The sequence below is a fragment of the Myxine glutinosa genome, chromosome 3 (genome assembly GCF_964187855.1).
Source record: "Myxine glutinosa chromosome 3, kmMyxGlut1.1, whole genome shotgun sequence".
Taxonomy (NCBI): Eukaryota; Metazoa; Chordata; class Myxini; order Myxiniformes; family Myxinidae; genus Myxine; species Myxine glutinosa.
The window spans coordinates 114,295,683-114,316,385 of record NC_136263.1 but is presented as its reverse complement, the minus strand read 5'-3'; the positions used below and the strand labels follow the sequence as shown (position 1 = coordinate 114,316,385).

Sequence of the window (20,703 nt, the reverse complement as noted above, 5' to 3'; positions counted from 1 at the left end):
AAGACCACCAACCTGCCTGCGGTGAGTGAGTGAGAGGCCCTTGGAGTTAGCTTCATCGTGGGAGATTCCAATGATTCTGAATGCTTTGGTTTCAACAGCGTGAAGACGAGCTAGGTGTGAGGCAGGAGCACCAGCCCAGAGGGGAGAGCAGTATTCCATTGAGCTGCGGATGAAAGCCTTGTATGTGGTGAGGAGCTCAGGTGTGCCAAGGAAGGACTTCGCACGACGGAGGATGCCCAGTCGGCGACTGGCTTTGGAGGCCAGATTTCAAATGTGGTTTTCCCAGGAAAGATCATGGCAGATAGTGAGACCCAAAAGCTTGAGTGACAGAACTTCTTGGAGAGGATTATTCAGAAAGTGGATGGGAGGGTTGTCCAGTCGGTCTTTTCGGAGAGACATCGTAAGAGTGTGAGATTTGTCAGGATTGAAAGACATGTTCCACTTGTTTGCCCAGTCTGTGATTTTGTCCAGGTCTGCAGAGAGTGAGGAGGCTGCAGACTGCTGATCTAAGGGATGAAGAATGGAGCGACAGAGAGTAGAGTCATCAGCAAAGAGATGCAGAGGATTTTCAAGAGAGTCAGAGAGATCATTGATGAAGACCAGAAAAAGCACAGGGCCCAGAACACTGCCTTGTTCTTCTCCAGCCTGAACAGGAAGAGGAGATGAGAGAAACCCATTCAGGGCCACACGTTGACTACGACTAGAGAGGAAGTCCACCAGCCATGCGTGGAGATTTCCATGGATACCAAAAGAGGAGAGTTTGCTGAGCAGAGCGGGGTGCTAGACCGTATTGAAGGCACGTGATATGTCAAGGGAGACTGCTCTAATTTCCTGTTTGGCATTGAGGACCTCCATCCATTGTTGAGAAAGCAGAAGCAGCATGTCCAGAGTAGAGTGTCCAGGTCTGAAACCAAATTGATGATCAGAGATCAAGCCATTGGAGAAGAGGAAAGATTTCATATCTGAAGCAATGATGGATTCCATGACTTCGCTGATAATTGGGAGAAGGCTGATTGGTCTGTAGTTGCTGGGATCTGTTTTTACACCTTTTTTGTGCAAAGCGGTGATGTTGGCAGATTTCCAAGCAGATGGAAGATGACCTTGAGCAAAAGAGAGGGTGAAGAGAACAGAGAGAGGGAGTGAAAGAGCGGAAGAACAGGGTTTTAGGACCCGTGGGCTGATGCCATCAGGTCCAGTTGCAGAATCCGAGTCGAGGGTTGACAGAAACTTTTCCACCTTGTCAGGAGGAAAGGACACAGAGTCCAGGAGCAGCTGGGTATGACTGGGTACGGTGGGTACAGAGAGGAATGGGTTTGGGACACAAGATTTAGAGGCAAACACAGAGTTGAGGCATTCAGCTTTTTCACGTGCGGAGTCAGCCGTGTGGCCATTTGAGGTGAGGGAGGGGATGGAGGGGGAACAAACACCAGAAACAGATTTGACCAGATGCCACCAGGATTTGGAAGAGGGAGACAGCTAAGAGAGTTCGGTCCTGAGAACGGAGAGATATGTTTCCTGGCTCTCCTGAGGGTGGACACACACTTGTTTCGGGCTTTGTGAAAGGAAATGAGATTTCCTTCCGTTGGATTTGCTTTCCAGGAGACGAAAGCAAGTTGTTTCTGGGCAATAGCCTCACCACAAGATTCCGTGTACCATGGACGGGAGGAAGGGTATGACAACAGAAGACGAGATGGGATAAATCTGTGCATGAGAGAGAGCAGTTTGCTTTGGAAGAATTCCCAGGAAGAATTTATGTCAGAGGCAGTAGAGATGGGAGACCAGTCCAGATGATTGATGGCTGCTTGAAGACCGTGCCAGTTGGCCTGAGTGAAATGCCAGACTCGTCGACGCTGAGGAGGCTCTCTGAGAATGGTCAGAGAGATGTCCACTTTACAAGCACATGGTCAGAAGAGCCAATTGGAGCAGAAGAAGAGCAGCAGACATTTTCAGGGAAGTTTGGCTAGTTTACATTTGGCTAGTATATATTGTTACGGACCGCGGATAAGATGTTGGTTTTGCCGAGCGGAGGCCCCGCGGCCCTAACAGTTACCCCGACTAACCCGATTCCCGAACGTTGGCCGGATCGCGCCACAGTTATTCAATAGGGAAAAGACAAAGGCGACACGGATGTGAAGAAGAAGAAGAAAACAAAAAGGTTGGCAATACTACTAAATTTATTCCTATTATTTACATGCTCAAAATAACCAAGGAAGAAGGAAAGATAAGAAAATAATTTACAGAAGATATTAGAGACACAGTGCAAATTCCTAGCTTATACAAACTTAATTAAATACCCAAGGACAGAACAAACAAAACAAACTCACGTACACAAGAAGGATGGAATCGTTGGAATAAATCCTGGAAGGAGGAATGGGAAGGTTTAGCTGGGGCAGATGGTTCGGCTTGATCCCGCACGGGACGTCGGGCTGGACCTCGACGGCCACCGATGCCTCCGCAATCTCGTTCCCGCGGGTAACGGGTCGACGCTGCCTGGTGGAGTCAACGCTGCTTGTGTAACCCAAAGCTGCTGGTTCTCTGGCTCATCTCTTTCTTGGCACGTCTCTCTGTCCAACCACTCTTTCTCTCTTGGTGTAACTTCTGCGAGCAAGGTGACGAATAGCAGGCTTTGTGATTCCCTGGATGTTCTCTCTGTCCAACCACTCCTCACCACCGACAACCACACGGCTCTTGCGCGCGCGCTTTTTATAGCGCCTCCGGCGATCAAGCCGCCGGCCTTCAGGACACGCCCCTCGGTGGGCTCGCTTCGGCCCTGATTGGTGGGCACAGGCCCTCTGACGCCACCCTTGATGACGATGGGCGGGCACGCCCTTCTTCCCCGAGCTGAGCACATGTTCAATGGCGGCTTTGGGGCGAAATCAGCAACCCACCGCTGTAGCAAATTGAGGCTTGGCAATGACGAAAGGGGAAATGGAGGTTTTGGGAGTGGGAATGAAAGGAATCTATCTATTTCACTTGGTGCAATGGAGTGTCATCTTAATGGAAGACAAGGCCTTACCCTAAAACACATAATAAAGATATAACTATTGAACAGGCATATCTATGATTGGCTGACGTGATTGTTTATGACCTAATTATTGGACGCCCTTTGACCTTTATATAACACTGGAGTGAGGAGGGTCCAGAATAAAGCAATATTGCACAACAATTTACTATACAATACAACACAATAAAAAAACATAATCCTCATATCCGCAACAATATATATTTTGTGCAGTCTGTTACCTAACACCAACGCTGTAACGGCACGGCGACATGGTATATATACATGATATACATATACATGATATATAATAGGCTACGGTGATTCTGTCTGTCTGTCTGTCCGGGGGTGTGGCTTACTCCGTTTACAGTGTAGCTCCACCCATTCTTGGAGAGGCTTCATGTAAACAAAAATCCACCATTTTGTTAACTCGAATAGCTTTGAGTCCTGTTTCGTTAGGCCCGTGTTGTCTTTCTTTCTCACACAGGTTTATTTCAACTCAAATTTGATATATCATTTCATTTTTAACAGTCGCTAACATAGTTTTAGACTCGGTTGAAAAAAAACGGGAAGAGAATCCCATGAAAGTTTCCGTTTATAGAACGAAATGATTTCTCAAAGGCCTGTAAAATAAAGCCCATTCATTGAGTCACCCTCACGATTTTATCTCGAATTCACCATCTGATTTAATTTTTATCGATGGCTTTAGACTCGGTGTCAGAAATAATTGAGAACATTCACACACACACGGGAAAATGTAGAGATATATTTATAAAAATCGCGCCATGATGATACACGAAAATACACCTCCTAAAATAACAAATGGGGAAAATGTCGACATATATTAAAAATTAGATTTTTCTTTTCCGTTAAGATATATTACTTTTACTTTTGATGACAGTCGTCACAAAAACGACATATATTTCTTCGTTCTTATTTCATTCAACATTATTATCCGGAAGTAAAATGTTTCAGGAAATTACCGAGAGATATTTCTTTGTTTTTTTTTTATTAGTTATGTGAGCATACACTTTAAATAGGTTTATTTGAAATCTTTAATTTTCACAATGTAATTTACTTGCCATTTGTCATTTGATGATTATGAGACACTTCCTCTTGAGGATCCTGACAATTTATGCATTGCGTGGAAACTTCCATTATTTTCCAAAATGAATGAGACGATCGATGAAGAACGCAGACTTGAACAGGATGCAGCAAGAAAACGAACGAGACGGGAGAAAAACGAAAGAAACGAGACGGGAAAAAGCCGATTGGAGAGGAGAGTGAGGAGCGATTGGAGAGGCGAGTGAGGAGCGATTGGAGAGGCGGGTGATGAGCGATTGGAGAGGTGAGAGGTGCGATTGGAGAGGCGAGTGAGGCGCGATTGGAGAGGAGTGTGAGGAGGTATTAGAGAGGAGTGTGAGGAGGTTTTGGAGAGGAGTGTGAGGAGGTATTGGAGAGGAGTGTGAGGAGGTATTGGAGAGGAGTGTGGGGAGGTGTTGGAGAGGAGTGTGAGGAGGTGTTGGAGAGGAGTGTGAGGAGTTGTTGGAGAGGAGTGTGAGGAGGGGTTGGAGAGGAGCGAGGGGTTGGAGAGGAGCGAGGGGTTGGAGAGTGAGGGCCGATTGGAGAGGAGAGTGAGGAGCGATTGGAGAGGCGAGTGAGGGGCGATTGGAGAGGAGAGTGAGGAGCGATTGGAGAGGAGAGTGAGGCGTGATTGGAGAGGCGAGTGAGGCACGATTGGAGGGGAGTATGAGGAATTGGAGAAGAGTGTGAGGGATTTGAGAGGAGTGTGAGGGATTTGAGAAGAGTGTGAGGGATTGGAGAGGAGTGTTAGGGATTGGAGAGGAGTGTGAGGGATTGGAGAGGAGTGTGAGGGATTGGAGAGGAGTGTGAGGGATTGGAGAGGAGTGTGAGGGATTGGAGAGGAGTGTGAGGGATTGGAGAGGAGTGTGAGGGATTGGAGAGGAGTGTGAATGATTGGAGAGGAGTGTGAGGGGTTGGAGAGGAGTGTGAGGGGGTATTGGAGAGGAGTGTGAGGAGGTATTGGAGAGGAGTGTGAGGAGGTATTTGAGAGGAGTGTGAGGAGGAGTGGCATTGGAGAGGCGTGAGGGTGGAGAGGAGTGATGGGTCACATATTATGTGAAATAAATAAATTCTGTTCATTACACCATTACACCACCACCATATTACCATTACCATTACACCACCATATTTTATTTTACACCATTTCTGGATCTGATGAATTGCCAGCAACCATTTTGTAAAATTTAATGTGCAGCATCTAAATCAAGATGTCCAAATGTCACACACGTCCATGCCCGTGGGATTTCCATGGGTGACCCCAGTAGTATATATATATATATCCCCTCACACCCACACAGACATACACACACACACACACAGAAACATCCATATTCATCAAGTTTACTTTTGTCCAATGAATATATTTTTCTTACCGTCCAGCTCTACTAAAACAGCAAGGGCGTCCTGTGACGTTGCAGTCCATGTGTGGAAGTGCAGTTTCATTGCTCTGGCAAACTTTCTTGCAAATCTGTCAAACAAAGCTGATTTTAGTGGAAAGTGGTTGATCAATTGCTTTGGGTGCAGCTGCTCTGTAGGTCAGACACTGGACAGGAATCCTAGAATATACAGGATCATATAAAACGGAGGGAGAATTGCTAAAGTTTAGATTCCTTCTTCCGCCAGTCCAAAGTCAGATCTTGCCAGCAGTTCATGAAAGATTTAGGATGAGTGTCTAGGATTAACACAGGCCTTTTTTTTTCTTTTCTTTTTTTTGTATACAGAATCGAGGCTCGTGAGAGAGCTAAAAGAGCCATTAAATAAGTAGTAGCCATACTAGGTAGTAGTTTGGCAAGCCAATACACAAATTTGTTGGAGTGATCTTAAGAAAGATGTCATCCTTTTTTCCTTGGCTGATACTGCGACTTGGGCTGAGACCAGAGAATGGAGGAATTCTGTCCTTGGGTCAATGGAGATGTTGTTATCATAAATTTGATGTAAAATCAAATAATTTCTAAAACGTTGGTATTTTGATTTCCATCAAAGATTATTTTGATAATTAGTACAAGTCGTGTTTTACAATTAATCACAGAAGCAATTGCCCAAGTAATTAGAAGAAAAGGAAGAAGGACTCCTTTCATGTCTTCAGATGCATAGGGCTGCCGAAGCAGTTTCCTTGGCTATTGGGCACAATCCTGGTCGGGTCTCCACTCTGACGCAGGACACACGAATGGCTTATGACTCCAGTAAGCTGGTACTCATTTTTTCGACCTCAGAAGGATGACAGGCTGAGTCAACCCACCCGGTGTTACTTCAACAGCTTGACAAGGGATTGAATGAGTGGATCTTTGATTGAGTGTGTCCCTTGAATGAGTGCAGTCATGACAGCAAGTCTCATTTCTAATGGTCTACTCCACCACAACTGATATTTCTTGAATGCTGATTTATTTATTTATTTTAATTTTCTCGGTAACAATTGCAATAAATGTTTATCATTAGTGTTTTTTAAATCAGATTATGATTTTCTTTGTCTTACCTGCTTAACATGTCAATTGAAATTGTAACACTGACGCATTTACTCCTCGGACTTTTTGTCATGTGATTTTTGCAATAAACCAAATTGAATTGAATTGAACTTAGGCCTAAGATCTTAATCTAGCCACCTTAACCGTCAATCAACAATCAGGCTTTTTACCCAGTATTATGTGAGTAATTGAAGTTTGCGTGCTCATAAAGTGAGAGCAATTCTGATACAAAAGGCAACAAATGTCACATTGGTTTGGGGTTAATTATTGAATATTTAATTATTGAATGTCAAATTATTGAATGTGAATAAAATAGTTAATTCTTTTAACCCAAAGTTCCTAATTCGATATTCCCAAGATAGACAGATCACAAGGCTATATTTTCCTCATTGGGTTCCAGCTGAGCCCCATCCCATATGTACTACGAATAATTCCTGTGACAGTAACACACCCAGTGCATGAAAAACTTGTTCCATCATGCTTTTGTTTATTATTCTGAAATAAATTCTTTCTGGAAAAAGCAACTCACTCACCGGCCAAAGCGTGATATCATTTGGCCATTCCTGTCCTTGGCTTGATGCCGGTTCTTCGCACATTCTGTGAAAAAATAAATTTCTTACGTGAGAATGAACCGTAATAACAATTAATAACTTGAAGTAATGAGTAAAAACATATGCATTTTAGACCACTCTCTTTGGACACTTGGTGTTTGTAATATTACTTGGTTTATGTTTGAATCCCGCTTAGTCAGACACATTATTGTGGAACTTTTTAAATAATATGTAGCTCAACTCTTTAAATAAAACAAATTTATCAAACTTTATTTTTTTTTTGTTATTGCCAAAAGCAGTTGCTTATTGCACGACAAACTGGAATCAGTTCTGTAATGAAAGATCATGAAAGGTTTATAATTTTTTTCGAAAATTTGCTGATGACACAAACCTTGGAGGTAAGGAAGATAACAGAGAGGTAGTGATCAGAATCTGGTAAGGCTAAATACTTTAATAGATTTGGGGAAAAGATTAGCAGATGCATTTTAACATAAAGAAATACAAGGTTCTGGGGATGGGTAAGAATAATGAAAATAGAGATTACATGATGCAAGGGGCAAACTTAGAGCGTGTCACACAGGTGAAGGATCTGGGGGTGGTAATTACCCCACACACATGAAGTGAAAAGTGTGGTTAAGCAATTGGTTCACGTCTGTCCATCGTATCCGTTTATAATCATCAGTTTATGATCGAGGAACAATTTATTTCGATTTAATGTTATATTTTGCACACAGATCGGAACATGAATCGGAAGACAAATCTGCCATTGAATTGTAATTTGTCACTGAATTCATCCCAATCACACGTGCACAGAGAGGAGTGAGATCATATTTTTACTCTTTCTGCCTGCCTAGCAGTCAAACACAATCGAATATCATTCCAAATAGGAAACTTCCTGTTTTAAAGGAAGTCATAAAGGACACAAACAACAGGCACAAATAACTAATGTAACATGTTAGAGAGGGTCATCATTATTCAATATGCAGCCTGTAGCTGCTGGTTGCATCATTGCTGGGAGCGCAGCTGTGATGCAACCTCCCATCATTGCTGGGAGGATAGGGAATGGCTCATTCATCCCAGTAAGCTGGTACTCATTTTGCCGACCTCTGTGGGATGAGAGGCTGCGTCAACCCACCATGTGTTATTCAACAGCATGACAGGAGCTCAAACCCAAGACCCTATAAGATCTTAAGCCAGCCACCTTAACCGTGACGCCAACACCAGCCATGTTAAATAGGGTGAAATAATAAGCACTGGGTAAAAACGACGGTAAACCTGGAATTAATTAACGTAAACACATTTAAACCTCTTTAAACCTCTATTTAAATTGAATTATATACTTGAACACTGTAGAGCACAAATGACCTTCATAATACTTCCAGGAACCCCCAAGTTTTGCAGTACTTGGACGTGTTCTAAAGGATGGTGTATGTGTAATACGAGCTGTCAAGCACAGCCCCATGGAAGTGGATGTGGCATGTGAGATGGTGCAAGAATCGGGGTGAAGAAGAAGCTGCTGATATGGCTGTGTACGATACCGATTGATGCTATGTTCATGGTGATCAATAAAGCCTCCATCTCCTAAACTGACTCAACATTGGCTTTTTACTGTGAATAAAGGTGGTGTATAAGACAGTGTCAGTGGCACTAAACTTCCGGATTTTTAAATTAACGATCTTCAAAATCATGATTTTATTAAAATTGAATCATATAAGTGCTGTTTAACGGTTTCCATGGTGGAATTTAAAAAAAATAGAATATAGTAAGTTCTGAGGAGCAGTTTGAAGAAGGCAGTTTTCATACATTGGAAAGGAGACGATTGTGAAGGTATCTGATTGAGATGTGTAACATATTGTGCTTTACCGTAACAGAATGTAACATATTGTGCTTTACGGTAATCGGGCAGACGTCCCTGATCGGGAGCAAGGTTGGGCTTCCAGAAAGGGGCTGGGCAAGCGAGAGATCGTGCGCGATGGTGGCGGGCTTGTAGCTCGAGCATTGAACAGTTATTAAACATTTTGCCTTTACTGGACTGGCCTTCGCATGATACACTTCAAGATGTTTAAGGTAATGAAGAGTGTGCCTAAGACAGGTACAGTGGAATTTGTCAGCAGAGTTGATAGTGTTAGGACCAGGGGCCGTAGCTTGAGGGCAAATAAGATGAAAGTAAGGACAGTTTAAGGCAGGGGTCTTTCAGTCAGAGAGTGGTTAATGTGTGGAATGGTCTCCCCGGAAATGTAGTGGCAGCAGGGGGGGGGGGGGGGGGTGGATACATTTAAATGTGATTTGGATAGGTATGTAGATACATTAGAGATATAGGGGTATGGGGATATTGGTTTGTATGAATGTTAGGTAGCTTATATGTGGATGGGTGACGATGCAGGTGCAGCACAGGCATGATGGGCCGAATGGTCTCCTCCTGTGCCAAATTTCCTCATCTGTGTATGTATGCTTGTGTGCGTTATTGCAAATCTAACATATGTCACTCCTCACCTGGGGTCTTGGCCACATACCGGGCCTGAAGTCCTCAGGGTCTTGTCTGCTATGTTGTGTGGCTTGTTCTGCGACCAAGTGATCCAGGTGTTCTGGGCTTCCTGCAGGTGTTGGAGGCATTTTGAGAGGTGATGCATTTTAGCGTCTATCCTATTGCCCTGAAGGCATTAACAGTCAACCGCAGTGCTGTTTCAGACCACATGAAATAGGGCCTTCTGCGAATGGCATTAATGATCCGGTTGGATGTTTACCAGCAATCCAATATTGATTACCAGCAATAAAATTATAGAGAGCTTCGTAAGCGAACCTCTATGCCAATTGCATGTATATGTAAATCCATTCAAAATTTCACTTTCATTTCAAATTTCATGAAAAAAAAAAAAAATCCCCATTCCCTTGGGAACAAAATTTCATGTTGTCATTTGAAATGTCCCTTCCATGATCCGCTATCTTGTCCCTTCCATGATCCGCCATCTTGTCCCTTCCATGATCCGCCATCTTGCTCACGTGATCTTGATTTGGTCTGGCACGAGCGATAAATTTTATTTTCACCTGGTGATTAAAATCAATAAATTACAATACAGTACTGTACAGAACGGATTTTGATTTAGAAACCGCTCATCATTTACGCCAGCTACACCGACTTCATTTAAGCCAGGTACACCGATTTCAGTACGTCCCTGCCAGTCGGACCTACGTACCTGGTCCAGTCGACTAGAAGTCTAGACTATATAATATAGTAGGTACGTGACTATCGGATGCTGAGTGGCTCGTCGCTGTGTCACCACTACCTGTTCTGCCAGCGATCTCGGCTGTCTGCATAGCCCTCTATTACTATCGCTGCAGAGATTGTATTTGTTTTTCTTAGATGAACCGGAAATACTTATGACGTACTTCAGATTTTCCCCTTTGACCTCGTCTTCAAACCTTTATTTTCCGACTTCGAGAAGTAGGTGAATTTATTGCCGCAAGTTTGGGTTGTCAAAACCATGCACTGATTTTGACGAAGGTGAGTTTATATCGTTCTGAAACCAATTTATTGTGTTACTGTATATATTTATCCACATCAAGTTTTAATATTTAGTTAATTCGAGCACCGAAACCTTGCTTTTGACGATAATATTAAAACGTGTCGTGGATGGAAATGCCAAAATATGTCGTCGCGGTGCATCGTGTGCTCACAGCTCATGCTTCTCATGCATGTCATGACATGCATGCAATCACACGTTTGTGTTGTTAATTGGCCCTCACTCCCCTCCTCCCACCCACCCACCCCTCACTCCCCAAACTCCCCAAACTCCCTAAACTCACTCCCCCCCCACTAGGGTGCATCAAACGCCCCATGATTTTCAAAAAGTTGTTGTATTTTAATGTCTATTCCCTCAAATGTTACACTTGTTGGTAGAAGTATGTATGCAAAAAATAGATGAAATCAGAGGTGGTCCTGGGTGGCCACCGGCCACTTTTATATATTTAGGGCCATTTAGGGCCACAGCTAAACTACTTTACAAGATAATGTAAAATTAACTACAAGATAATGTAAAATTAACCATTATACCTATATACAAAAGTAAAGTCCTACTTTTACTAAATGCCTAATATCAAACAGTTAAAACAACCTTACATGTCAATGTAAAATTAACCAAAATCGTTCTTCATATTACAAAGTTGTAGTACAGTGTTGTAGTATTGTACTTTCATTGATTAAAAGTTTGAAAATGTATTAAGCACAACGCCAATGTCACTACTCCAACTTTGCTCGTTTCCGCAAATTTGGCCTCGCTTTGCGGTCACATTCAACCACTTGAAGAAGATTTTGGAAGTGGTCTTCTCTCCTTGCAGTTGAGACAAAATCAGTTGCGAGCTTTACTGCTCTCTCCGCAGGGTCATTCACAACATTAAGCCCATCCACAATGGACTTGGCTGCCTTGAAGTGCTCATTGTTCTGCCAAGTGTCAACATCCTCTGTTAGGAAGGTCATATCTAGGTGAAGAAGGTTTACTGTAAACCACGAGTCCTCGTTCACAAGATCAGCCAGGGTTGTCGCTTCTGTAATTTTTGGAAATGACGGTTTGCCATATCCAGAACCGTAGCGGTGTTTTGGAGTGCTTGGCATTTCATCTGGTTGTATGGCCAGTAACACATCTGCAAGGGCACGACGATCCTTTTGAGGAATTGCATTGCTGAACAGTGCCAAAACAACCAGTTCTGGGGTTAAATACCACAAATGTCTATCAAAGGCTTTCACAGCGCTGACTGAAATGGTTGAGTTGACAGCTTTATAGTTGAGCAGAGTCTTGTAAAAGCACAAATCAAACCATGGGGCATTTGAAGCAGACTGACATATGAGCCACCAATCACAATAAATATAAACAACAAAAACAACAAACTCCTTCAGTTTTTTCTGTTGATGTTGTGTTGTTACAGTTCCTCGAGGTAGTAGAGAAATTTGCTCTTCAAGTAGGCATATTTTGATGGAATAAAGAATCTTTGACATCCACCTTGCTTTATGCATGGCCCCTGGTCTGTGGAGTGTTCCTTGTTTTGTGACATCATCATCGAGGACTACCTGGCAGAGTTGTGCCATTTCCTTGTAGTCTTCCCTACGCCTACAGTATGAAGCGCTTGTGCGGATTGTGCTTAAAACCTTGTTTTTGCAGGATAAAAGCAGCTGTTGTGCATAGTCATTGTACATGGAAATGTCAATTTTGGTTAAACTTTCATTCTTTGCATGCGATATGCGTTCCCAATTCTTCTGGAATTTTTGGAACAAAGATACTTCTGGAGACTTTGATGCCTCAATTTTGAGAACGTCAAACACATGATCCAGGATTACCTCTCCAACATGATGGCGACATGCACACCACAGAAGAGCACGGTCCAGTTTTGATTGAATGGTAACACAGGCAGCTGTAACGTGTCCAGTGTTTGATGCTGTTGTGTCAAAACATAAGTTGACAACTGATTGTTTGCACTTCCATGAATGTAGATACGTGTAAGTGTGCTCGGCAATGATGTCACCTGATGACCTATCACTTCCAGGAGGATATCTAGCCACCCCCAGTAGCTTTACATCAGTGGCATTCCCAACCAACACTGGCAATCTTTCTTCCTTGACATTCTTGTTTGTGAGCGTTGGTATCTGCTTGCCATCCCAGTGAAGTGTTGCAGCTGTTGGGGCGATCCAATTTTCTTGAATATCTTTGGCGATAGCACTTGTTATTGATCGTCGAGCCTTATCAGCAGTTGAGTACGACTTGGCCACACGACGTGGATCACCTCCTGCCTCTTGAATTACAGCTTTGGTGAGCGCAACCTGTTGAACAGGAGTTAGGTTTAGTCGAGTAGCAACAGACACAACTGAATGTCTTTTCAGAATATCATGAGGAATAAAGGCAGATGTACCTGCATATGTTGATCTGTGGTGACTACGCTTCCTTTGAAACTCTGGAATCGCCTCTTCTTCAGTTTCTTCCAAGCTATCTGCAGAGTCACTATCATCAGAGCATACAGAACTAATTGTCATCTCTTGTACACTGGATGATTCATGACGTTCTCGTCTTGAAGCTTCCGCTAAGAGGCGTTTTTCTTTTCTATGATCTTTATCAACTTTCTTCTTGTCAACACCACCAAATGAGGCTACTCTGTCAGATTTCATTGACTCTAAAAATACTCTATCTTCCTCATTCTTAATGTTTGTCATTGCATCTTTTGTCCATACACCAAAGGTCTTATCAAGACGTTCATTCATGGTTTGCAACTTAGCCAAAGTGCTTGGAGATTCTCGGCGAGAAACAGGTATTTGACGCAATTTGTTATTGTCATTAAGAAGGTCAAGTATTAGTTTGCAGCATTAATGGTCTGAAAGCATAGGAATATTTGCTTTAGTGTAGAATTTTTTCAGCTGGATAAGGACGATGCTGGCAGATTTCCATTTCAGTGGCTGAGTTTGTTTGCCTTCACATATTTCTTTCTGGATGTACCACATCATGCATCGAAGAACCTGCCGGCAAGTTGGGAGGCGGACTCCTGTCAATGTACCATCTGCTTCTGTAAAAGCATTGCCAAGACCAAAAATGGCACTTGCTAATCTGGTCTTCTTATCTGCCATCTGAAAGAAAATAAAGGATATTATTAGACTACTAGTATGGGACCCACGATTAGACCTCCGATTTCATTCATGTAAAAATACAAACTAATTATCAAACCATCGTTTTTTGCATAAAATTGTTATATTTGTATTCCTCTCATCAAGACCTTCAATTTGATACCAAACATGACTAGGTTTGGGTGTAAAATAACAAAATCAAACATTTTTACATAGTGCGGCCCCGAAAATGGCCCTAAATATATAAAAGTGGCCGGTGGCCACCCAGGACCACCTCTGATTTCATTTATTTTTTGCATACATACTTCTACCAACAAGTGTAACATTTGAGAGAATAGACATTAAAATCCAAGAACCTAAGGGCGTTTGATGCACCCTACCCCCCACCCACCCACCCCTCACTCCCACCACCACCCACCCCTCACTCCCCAAAGTCACTCCCCCCCCCCACCACCTACTCCTCACTCCCCCCCCACCCACCCACCCCTCACTCCCCCCCCCCACCCACCCCTTCCTCCCACCACCCCCTCCCCAATGCTTACCCCCCCCCCCCGCACTGCTTACCTCCCCTACCTCCCACAATTCCCCTCCCCTCACTGCTTATCACCCCTTTCCTCCGACCCGACCCTCACTGCCTGCCATCCCTTCCTCCCCCCCCCCCCCCCCACTGCCTATCACCCCTTTCTTCCGACCCGACCCCCACTGCCTGCCATCCCTTCCCCCCCCTCCCCTCCCCCCCCACCCCACTGCCTAACCACGCCTCACTCCCTCCCCTCCACTGCCTAACCACTCCTCACTCCTCCCACAATTGTTTGTTAATTGAAGGCAAGTTTATATCGTTATGAAACCAATTTAATGTATTAGTTAATATATTTATCCACATTTAGTTTTAATATTTAGTTAATTTGAGCACCGAAATCTTGTGTTTGACCATAATAATACAAAAGGTCACACATTTTCCTTTGTTTCCATTGATTACAAAGGACCAAAATTGCACGTAATTGGTAAAAGTCAAAATGCTTTAACTCTCTTAATATTAGACCTAGGACAATGATGTGGGTATCATTTTAATGGTATTTCATGCTCTTTCCAATGGTACAAGTTGCAAAGGAGTTCCTTGTTTTTGAAATTTTTTGTCATATACCTAGTATATAGCCTACAGTAGGTAAGTCCTGAATTCTATCCCAATCTATCCAATCAATAATATTAATTTGAATTTTAATTCTCAGCCCAATCAAACAGATCAAACAAACAGATCTCAGATCAAACAACCTAGCCTAGCTAGGCCTAGGCCTACAGATGTTTGCGAGGGCTGCGTACTCGATCGACTGACCATTGTCGACGAAGCTCTCACTCTACGCAATGCGTATCTATCTATAATTCCAGTAATCTCTGTCTGTCTGTCTGTCTGTACGTCTGTACGTTTGTTTGTCTGTGACCGCTGTTTCTCGACAACCACGGGTCCGATATACTTTTAACTTGCCAGGTATATTGCTGGGGACCCGAGGATGTGCCTTTTCAAGGTTTCATATTAATCGGACAATTACTTACCGAGCTATGTCCAAAAAACGATTCAACCAATCAGAGAGCAGCGAACGATCGCGTGTGCCGAACGTGGCGGGCACACTCTGCCTCGGATGGCACATTTGAGAGCGTATTCATTTATTTCACGTTTGCAAACTATGTTGGCGTTAAACTATGTTTTACAACTAATAAAAACGAATTTGCGATTCATTCGCTTTCCTGCGCGTTTGTGCACGCGATGGCGATTTCTTTACCAAACTCCGGAAGCCGTTCGCTTTGGACCAAACCATTGCATGTAAATAGAGGGGGGGGATTGTCACCACTCGCAAGCCGTTCGCTTTGGACCAAACCATTTCATGTAAATAGAGGGGGGGGATATAATTTTAGATATAGATATAGTACGGGCATGCCCTAGTCTATCTATAATTCCAGTAATCTCTGTTTGTACGTCTGTACGTTTGTACGTCTGTTTGTCTGTGACCGCTGTTTCTCGACAACCACGGGTCCGATATACTTTTAACTTGCCAGGTATATTGCTGGGGACCCGAGGATGTGCCTTTTCAAGGTTTCATATTAATCGGACAATTACTTACCGAGCTATGTCCAAAAAACGATTCAACCAATCAGAGAGCAGCGAACGATCGCGTGTGCCGAACGTGGAGGACACACTCTGCCTCGGATGGCACATTTGACAGCGTATTCATTTATTTCACGTTTGCAAACTATGTTGGCGTTAAACTATGTTTTAAAACTAATAAAACCGAATTTGCGATTCATTCGCTTTCCTGCGCGTTTGTGCACGCGATGGCGATTTCTTTACCAAACTCCGGAAGCCGTTCGCTTTGGACCAAACCATTGCATGTAAATAGAGGGGGGGGGGATTGTCACCGTACTCGCAAGCCGTTCGCTTTGGACCAAACCATTTCATGTAAATAGAGGGGGGGGGGATATAATTTTAGATATAGATATAGTACGGGCAATGCCCTAGTTCATATTAATTACAGTTTTATAAGAAGTAGAAAAACCTATTCATATGCAAAAAATATGAGGATATCCCTCGATCAAATTTAATCAATTTTGATTAAAGCAATCCTCCCCTGCCCCTTTATGCACATGATTATAAATGAATCAATGAAAGTTGTAATCAAAACACCCTCAAAACAAACCACAGCTTCAAAACATTAACAACATTAAAGGAAAAATTAATTCATATAAATAATTGATGCAAAAAATAATTCATTTTAAGGCTACAGTTTAGTCATCACATGATTGCCAAAGTTCCGGCAGGATAGTTTAGAGGAAGGGTGTTTAACGTTTAGCAGTCTAGTCTGGGTTTGACTTCCGGTCTGACGAAAAAAACTGTCATCCTGGTGTTTCACAGGCAGAACATTGTATCACATTGTGCGGCATCCTTCGGTTGAACAATAAGCCGGGTGTCCCACCTGCTACCATTTGTTTGTGGACATTAAATATTCGATGGTGTACTTCATGAAGAGTGGGTGAGTTAATGCCAGCACCAGGAAGAAATTCCAAATTCCTGCCCAAATCAGCTTCAGTCAAGTATCTAGCCTGGCCAACTAAGTTGTGAAAGACTTGAGGCAAAGACTTCCTCTGCCGAGACCCCAAAATAAGATGGGGAAGAAATGGGGATGTTAAGGGAGTACTAGTAGTAGGAGTTGTAGAAGTAACTAGAATAGGAAGCCTTGCATTAGACTATTAAGACTTAAATGTCATTTAAAAATTAAACACAGATAGCCATTTGTTGTACAGTGAATCACAGTAGTTGTCTTCTCACCCCACATGCCTCTTGTGTGCTTTGTAAGCAGGTCGAGCCATTGCTCCTTACACAGCACCCCGAGGCCTGTTCCACAGCACGTACCGATTGGAACATTTTCAAGTACTCGGATTCCGCTCGCATGCAAGGAGCAAACGTTGCCCCTAGTCGTGCCAGTGCATCCTGCATAGATGTAACACATAAACTCAATAACTTGACTACCTAGCTATCCAAGACTTGAAACTTAGGTAGAGGGGTCACGTGAAAAAATTAGGCAGAGGGGAAACAATTGAGATCAAAGCACATATCATTTTGGTTTTGTGCCTCCATTCCTATCAATTACCTGCCCCTTTCCAGACCCAGAGAAGTATACATCGTAATCGAATACACCCAAGACTTGTTATACCACACAGGTGCAACATTTTTTGCTCATGACCGTCTCTTTGAAACACTAGGTATTGTCTTGACAATGGAAATGTCTATGTGCCTCTTTCCAATCCCACTCTATCTTTCAGTCGTTCAATCTTGCAACTAAAGCACATATCAGTATGTTTCTCATTCCAACCTGTGATCTCTTCTATTCTCGTTAACCGTGTTTGTTTGTATGTCGCATATACCTTTTCTGCCTGCAATAAGCCTAAATAACTTTATAAGAAGGGTGGCTCAAATTTGACCTTGATTGTTGCCTATAGATGTATGTAGATTAATAATTGCAATGTACATGTGGTTATTATTGAGTAAATTTGTCTTTATGGTGTTGGGAAATAATATCCTGAATAGTTTTATTTATTTATTCATTGGTATGCAGCACAACGCTGTGGAGTAGCATCATTGGCTGAGGGCACTGTTGTGCCACTGATGCGCCGCCCTCTGCTGGTTATGGCAGGAATTTTGTTTTTGGCAATGGTTCCGGCATTCGCTCGCCTACTCTTTGCAAAGGACACCATGGGATATCTCACGTCCACAACCTGTCGAAGTGTGATCCACTGTGCCACTGATACTTGCCGAAGGAAATGAGGTATGACAGCAAATTTTGCTTAACCAAGGGAACTTAGCCATTTGGCCCAACACTCCCATGTTAATTCCCATGTTAATTTTTGCTACAGCTTTAAACATAAATCCGCTTGACGTTTTACTGAAGTCTAAATAACCAAACCTTGATTAAGTAACCCAAGTTGTCTGAAGTAATTATTTACTGAACATATGAGGATATGAAAATTTCCACTCAGGTGAGACAAGTATGGGTGCTAAATCCAAAACGCCCTTGAAAAGTGGTGCATTATTGTTTTTTATGAGTGCATACAAGTTATTACAAATATACAGTGGCCTGCAAAAGTATTCACCCCGACTAATAATGCCACTTTTAGAAGAATTACAAATTATGTAGAAACATTTTTTTTTCTTCAAATGAACCTTCTTATTCATAAATGGAGATCAAACTAAACACTTGAAGCAGGTTACATGTCAGGAGGAATACTGAAAAAAACATGTACAAATCAAAATTCACTGGTTGCAAAAGTATTCAGCCCCTTAGGTCAGTACTTGGTGGAAGCCCCATTTGCAGCAATAGCTGCTACGAGTCTTTTTGGGTAGGTCTCTACCACATTTGCACAGTGAGATGGTGAAATCTTTGCCCATTCTTTACGTGAACATTTCTTTAGTTCTGCCAAGTTTGATGGGGATCGTCGATGAACTGCAAACTTCAAATCTCATCATAAATATTCAATTGGGTTCAGGTCAGGACTTTTACTGGTCCACTCATGAACATTTATTTTCCTCCTCTTCAGCCACTCCAGTGTGGCCTTAGCTTTGTGCTTTGGATCATTGTCCTACTGAAATGTGAATCTCCTACCCAGTGTCAGATTCATGGCTGGCTCGAGCAGGTTTTCATCAAGGATTCTCCTGTACTTCACACCATCCATTGTCGCTTCTATCCTGACAAGCTTCCCAGTCCCTGCTGATGAAAATCTGCACCATAACATGATGCTGCCACCACCATGCTTGACAGTAGGGATTGTGTTGACTGAGTGATATGCAGTGTTAGGCTTGCACCAGATGTAACGCTCTGAATTTAAACCAACAAGTTCAATTTTTGTCTCGTCTGGCGACAAAATTTTTCTCCACATAACTGCAGTATCATTAAGATGCTTTTTCACAAATTCCATACCAGGTTTTATCTGCGTCTTTTTCAGTAATGGCTTTTTCTTGCTACCTGTCCATAGAGGCCAGCCTTGTGAAGGGAACAGGATATTGTTGATTGATGAATACTGAACCCCATGTTGGACATAGAGACTTGCAGATCTCTCAAACTCATTGTTGGATTTACAGTGATATCCTGAACCGGCTCATACTTGCCCAGGTGCTGAGTTTAGATGGGCGACCTGATCTGGGAGAGTCTGTGTGGTTTTATACGTCTTCCACGTCTTAATGATGGATTTCACTGTACTCAAAGGGATAATGAGTGACTTTGAAGTCTTCTTATAACCCTCTCCCGAATGCTGCTTCTCCACCACTTTATGTCTGACTTCTTTGGAAAGCTACTTGGTCTTCATGTTTGTGTTGTTGATTGACCAAGTGAGTTGCACCTTAAAACTCCTTAGTGGGAGCCTAATTTAAAAGTTAAACAGGGGTACAGGTGAAACCTCTTCCACTTACTTTGCAACCTCTCAAACAAATAATTTGCTCCTGAAGTGATTTGGGGTTAATTAGGAAAAGGGTTTTTGAATACTTATGCAACTGAGAATCATCTGATTTTCCCTGTTAATCTAACTTATTCAAATTTGAGCTGCATTTTTAGCTTCATCACTTTGGAGTCGTTTGTGAAGACTATATATTAAGTTTGATTTGAAAGCATCATGAAATAAACTCAGGTGGCATCAAAATATGAAAACATTAGAATACTTTTGCAGGCCACTGTATATAAAGGTCCAAGTCAAATTTGAAGCAAAGAATACTGGTCTCTCTGAAGGCTTGGGTCAGGTCTGCGCTGGTGCACAAGAGAAAATTTATTTTCCCAGTTGAAGGTTGATAAGAGGATTTTATCCTTAATTGGAAATGAGGTTTTGGCCATTAGACCTTCGTCTGACAAAGAGCTCTTTGCCTTGAGGATGGGTGAATGCTGGAAATATTACAGCAGGAAACAAACTTTAATCAGCTTTGAAGCTGAGTAAATATATTGTCAAATTTGAAACACCATCATATCAATATGCGATCAGGAATCAACACACTTGCTCACCAATGATTTCTAACTTATTGGTGGCATACACGAAAATATTGTTTAGATATGAATTGTTTCTCCAACTTTCCACAAACAATACCTCATAAGACTTTTGTTCGACTTACAGAGTTTGGCCCGATCAATATATTCCCGTGTTCGATATGCGTTACTTCTTCGTATCTGCCTGTGCTCATGAAAACCTGACGGGATACAAAAGGCACGTGTAATACAGAAATTAATGGAGAAAGAAAAATGAAAACAATATCAGGGCAAATGTCACAATGAGCCAAATGTCCAGCATATAAAAAAGGCACTTGACAAACGTTTCCACCGTACCATTGCTCAATACAATGGGGGAATACAATTGGCTAGGAACAAAAGATGATAAACTTCCAAGACAACTATCTGAACAGGAATAAACTATCAGTACCTTACTTTTGTACTGCTTATTTGGAGATATAAAAATATACTTTGGATATTATTAGGGTAA

General features: G+C 42.5%; 1 protein-coding gene across 2 annotated transcripts in view; it reads right to left on the bottom strand.

Annotated features, from left to right (window-relative positions):
* LOC137423259 (inactive rhomboid protein 1) overlaps nt 1-20,703 on the bottom strand; it is a 151,442-nt gene that overhangs the window by 47,446 nt on the left and 83,293 nt on the right. For both annotated transcript variants that reach the window (XM_068110188.2, XM_078774486.1), the window contains exons 10-14: nt 20,339-20,413; nt 17,018-17,179; nt 9,591-9,691; nt 7,080-7,143; nt 5,458-5,552 (exon numbers count right to left, since the gene is read on the bottom strand). In XM_068110188.2, coding sequence (XP_067966289.2) covers nt 5,458-5,552; nt 7,080-7,143; nt 9,591-9,691; nt 17,018-17,179; nt 20,339-20,413 — 497 coding nt within the window. The remainder of the gene's footprint in view (nt 1-5,457; nt 5,553-7,079; nt 7,144-9,590; nt 9,692-17,017; nt 17,180-20,338; nt 20,414-20,703) is intronic.